At 61.2% G+C, this 4214-nt stretch overlaps 1 protein-coding gene across 1 annotated transcript in view; it reads left to right on the top strand.

The window, feature by feature from the left end:
- Positions 1 to 4214, top strand: part of EPS8L3 (EPS8 like 3) — a 12263-nt gene that overhangs the window by 2218 nt on the left and 5831 nt on the right. Inside the window, exons 4-12 of the mRNA XM_045292012.1 lie at positions 595 to 753; positions 1010 to 1159; positions 1242 to 1297; positions 1702 to 1895; positions 1979 to 2082; positions 2261 to 2375; positions 2467 to 2528; positions 2760 to 2834; positions 3172 to 3320. Coding sequence (XP_045147947.1) covers positions 595 to 753; positions 1010 to 1159; positions 1242 to 1297; positions 1702 to 1895; positions 1979 to 2082; positions 2261 to 2375; positions 2467 to 2528; positions 2760 to 2834; positions 3172 to 3320 — 1064 coding nt within the window. The remainder of the gene's footprint in view (positions 1 to 594; positions 754 to 1009; positions 1160 to 1241; positions 1298 to 1701; positions 1896 to 1978; positions 2083 to 2260; positions 2376 to 2466; positions 2529 to 2759; positions 2835 to 3171; positions 3321 to 4214) is intronic.

The raw sequence follows: 4214 nt of genomic DNA, 5'->3' as shown, positions 1-4214 counted from the left end.
CAGGGGCAGGCGGGAGACATATGCAAGTTGTCAGGGCACCCTCGTGGCACCCAGCCTCCCCGAATGAGCACAGCGAAAGTGTGAAGAGCAGGCAGAGGAGCCGAGGCCTGTGCAGAGACCAGGGCTGGGGGCAGGGGCAAGCCTGCAGGCTGCAGGACCCAACAAGGGGCTTCGGGTGGGGTGGGGCCACTTGTGATGCCCACATGTGGCTGTGAGAAGGGGGCATGGCTGTCCTCCAGGAGACCCACAGGAAGGGGCAGCTCCGCAGGCCGAGATGGCACAGAGCAGGGACAGTGGGGGCTTGATCTTCTCCAAGGGATGGAAGGCGGGGCCTAGGAAGGCGTTCCAGGTCGGGGGGAGCAGCATGAGCAAAGGCTGAGACGGGGTGCTAAGTTCAGGTCAGTGATGAGGAAGCGCAGGCAGGTGTGGAGGGTTCCCAAGGACAGCACAGGCAGCCCTGGGGCAGCATTCTGAGGGCCCTCCCAGGGGAGAGTTCAGGCTTCAGCTGTGGCCTGGCCAGGACTGTTCTGGGCCACAATGGCCCTTCCTCCAGGCACCAAAACCCTCATCCTGGACCTCCCCGTCTCCTCGCAGCACTTGATGACCTGTAAGCTGGGAGCTCAGGGCATCTGGGAGCCCAGGGATGCCCTGCAGAAGCTGCAGGACATGGATGCGCAGGGCCGGGTGTGGAGCCAGGTCTTGCTGCTGCAGGTCCAAGATGGCTGGCTCCGGCTGCTGGACATCCAGACCAAGGTCAGCCCCTCCCTGACACTGGGGTGTGTGTGCGTGACACCAACTGGGGCTCTTCCGCACTGTCCTCCCTCCTCCCTCATCCACTCCACCCCTCTACACACACATACACACCCAGGCTTAGGTGGGGAGCGGGGGCAGAGGGAAGGAGGCCCACAGGGTTGGGCCAGTGGTACCCCAGCCCTAGTCTCTTCAGGAGGATTGGATACCCTAAGCCTGGCTCTCGCCAACCTCTCTACTGACCTCTCTGCCTGACCAGGAAGAGCTGGACTCTTACCGCCTGGACAGCATCCAGGCCATGGACGTGGCGCTCAACACCTGCTCCTTCGACTCCGTCCTGTCCATCACGGTGCAGGAGTCGGGCCTGCCAGGCACCAGCACGCTGCTCTTTCAGTGCCAGGAAGTGAGGGTGAGCAGTCAGGGGTGGGGTGGGGGAGAGGGCAGGGGTGGGGTGCAGAGAACACCCCACAGACCCGCCTGCTGTCCTGCAGGCTGAGCAGCTGAGGACCAGCCTGCAGAAGGCCCTGGAGGAGGAGCTGGAGGGAAGGTCAGCCGCTCTGTCCCGCCCTTGCCTACGGCCTGGACCCAGGCTCCACATCTTGGAAACCCCAGAATCCAACCCTCATGGGCCTGGGATTGGGTTGCTGCCAAGCTAGGGCCAGGGCATAGCCAGGCAGGAGAAAGCGTCTGAGGCGGAGACCACGGGCACTAGAGCCTGTCCATGGAGACTGACAGGGGCCCTCAGAGGGTGGCCTGGCTGAATACCACAGCGCTGCTAGGGGGTGGTGCCCCTGGTTGTGTGTGTCCAGGGGGAATCAGGGATTGGCTCAGATGGAAGCAAAGAAATGGCGTGGGGCAGTGGGCCTTGGAGAAATGTGGGCCCTCCTGCGTCCTGGGCAGACATGAGGTGGGGACCTTCGTCAAAGACGCCCTCCACCTTGTTCTCAGCAGACCTCGGTTTCGAGCCTCTCATCCAGGCCAGGAAGGATGGCGGGGGCCTCCTGTGGAGAGGCCGCTCCCTCTGGACCGGGGTCCCCCACCGGACCAGGCCCCCACTCTGGTTCGGGGGCCTGTGACAGAGATGGCCGGCCCAATGGATCCGGGCTTCCCTCCAGGGGGTCACCACTGGCTGACACCGGAGAATGGTGAGTTGGGGGGCGGGGGAGGGGGAAGAAGGGACAGACCGCAGACGCAGGCGGCTTGAGCCCAGGGTCCCCCCATGTTGCAGGTGTACCACCCTCCCCAAGGTCCCTGTCCTACCACTCCAGTACTCAAGGACCAAGAGCCCCTGCAAGACGGGCCCCATCCCCTGAGGACCTAGCGAGGGATGAGGTGACTGCAGACAGGGGCTTGCTGGGGTTTTCGGGGCCTGGGGGTCAGGATGACTAGGTCCCGGTTCTGGTCCGAGGAGGGCCAGCAAGGCTTGGCTCAGGCTGGGCTGGGCCTTGGGGTGGGGGTGGGGAAGGGCGTGCCTTACAGCCCTAAAGAGCACGAGCTGTTCCGGGTCCAGGAGCTCCTGAACCACGTCCTGACGGACATGGAGCTGTTCCTGGGGAAACTGAAGGGAGTCCAGCCCCGGTCCAGCGGCAAGAAAAAGAAGAAGATGAAGAAGAAGTATCAGGGAGGTGGGTGCTGATGCTGAGGACCGGGGAAGGCGGGCGAGCCAGGGGAGGAGTCTTGTAGGGGGTTTGCTGTGACCCACGGCCCCTTCCACAGGCCTCACACGGGTCCAGTACATTGACTACTTCCAGAAGACCAAGTACAGCCTCATCCTCCTGGTATGCGGCTTCCTCCAGCGCCTCTCCTCCCGCCTCCCCCACGGTCTTAAGGGCCAGCCCCAACAGCTTGTTTCTCCAGCCTCTTCCCCACATCCCTCGCCACATCCACTCTGGGGGTTCTGGGGGAGCAGAAAGCTCCCAAACGAGGCCTCAAACCATTGCTGGGGGGCTGGGGCCCTGGCAAAGTTGGGTAGGGCGAAGGTGGTGACAGCCACTGCCCTGTGTCCCCAGGGGAAGCTGGTCACCAAGCTTCAGGAGCCGAGTGCCCCTGATTTCGTGCACATCATCTTCGAAACTCTGAACTTTGTGAGTCGGGGAAGAAGGACAGACCGACGTCAAGAAGAAATGGAAGGAGGAAGGGTGGGGGTGGGGGCAGGGCGCACACGGGAAGGACATGGGGCAGGAGACTGTGGGCCCACCCCTTGTTCCCTCAGCACACCCTCTTCTTAAGAGCCGCCACTCCCAGCGGGGCCCCCAGGTCTGGTGGCCTAGATGGATGGGGTCAGGTCCATGAAGCAGGAGGATAACTTGCACGCAGCAGTTTGGCTTTTCCAGCGGGAAGCCAGGCGGGCTGGGCTCTTTCTTACCCCTATTTGGCCTTGTGGGAGCCTAAGCTTCGTGGCATTGCCCACCCCTCCCTCAGGTTCTGTCCCAGTGCCCCGAGTCTGACCTCGCAGCACAAGTGACCTCACCACTCCTCACTCCCCAAGCCACCAACCTGCTGCTGTCCTGCCTGCGCCAAGAGGAGAGGAACACCTGGCAGGGGCTGGGCAAGGCCTGGACCACCAACCAGTGAGTTGACAAGCTCTGAGCCAGGTTGATTCGTCGGGAGCAAGAGGGCACGGATGGGGTCAGAGGGCAGCACATCAGAAGTGACCAGGCTCTCCATAGTCACAAACCAGTAATCTTTGCAACCAATTGGTGAGTGGGGGTGGGGGCCTCTACATGGAGCACTGATGCATCGTGGGTTATGAGTTGAGTGCTAACTGAAAGGTCAGCAGTTCCAACTCACCAGCACCGCCCCCCCCCCACCTCCTCACCCCCCGCCTTGGGAGAAAGACGAAGCTTTCTGCTCCCATAAAGATTTGCTGCCTCAGAAACCCACCAGGGTGGTTCTGCGCTGTCCTATAGAGGCCTGCTGTGAGTCAGAATTGAGTTGATGGTGCTGAGTGGGTGACTCTATACGGGAACGTGGCGAATTTTGACTGTGCTGGGTACAGAGGGTTAACAACGAGAGAGACAACCACGAGCTTTCACCCGCAGAGAAGGCATTAGCCCAGGGAACAAGAACGTCCCTTGTGAGAAAGGATCGCCAGCAATCTTCTTCTAACACATCTTCTCATAGAGTTTGGGACAAATTGAAAACTTTGTCTCAATCCGGCCCGGAATCTAAGAATGGGTGGTGTAGGTGATACCACGGATGTACTGTCAACAGACATGGGGACCAGCAGACTAGGGAGTGAGGAGACAAAGAGATAGGCTAAGCCTGTGTAGCTGAGATGGCCTGGGACCAGAGGCCGCGCTGATGAGAGCAAGGGGCCAGGGCCAGGGGGTGGGACCAGCTTGGATACACTGAGCTGAGGTGCCTAAGAAGTCAACAGGGAAACAGGCCAGTTCATTGAATGAGTCTTTGGCCTCATGGCCAATTCTTTTTAATTCAGCCCCATTTTATGGGACCCCCCCCCC

The sequence above is a fragment of the Echinops telfairi genome, unplaced genomic scaffold (assembly GCF_000313985.2).
Source record: "Echinops telfairi isolate 266 unplaced genomic scaffold, ASM31398v2 ScPeMD7_443;HRSCAF=831, whole genome shotgun sequence".
NCBI classification, from domain to species: Eukaryota; Metazoa; Chordata; class Mammalia; order Afrosoricida; family Tenrecidae; genus Echinops; species Echinops telfairi.
Note: the sequence above shows the minus strand (reverse complement) of the source record. Positions and strands in the feature narration are given on the sequence as shown.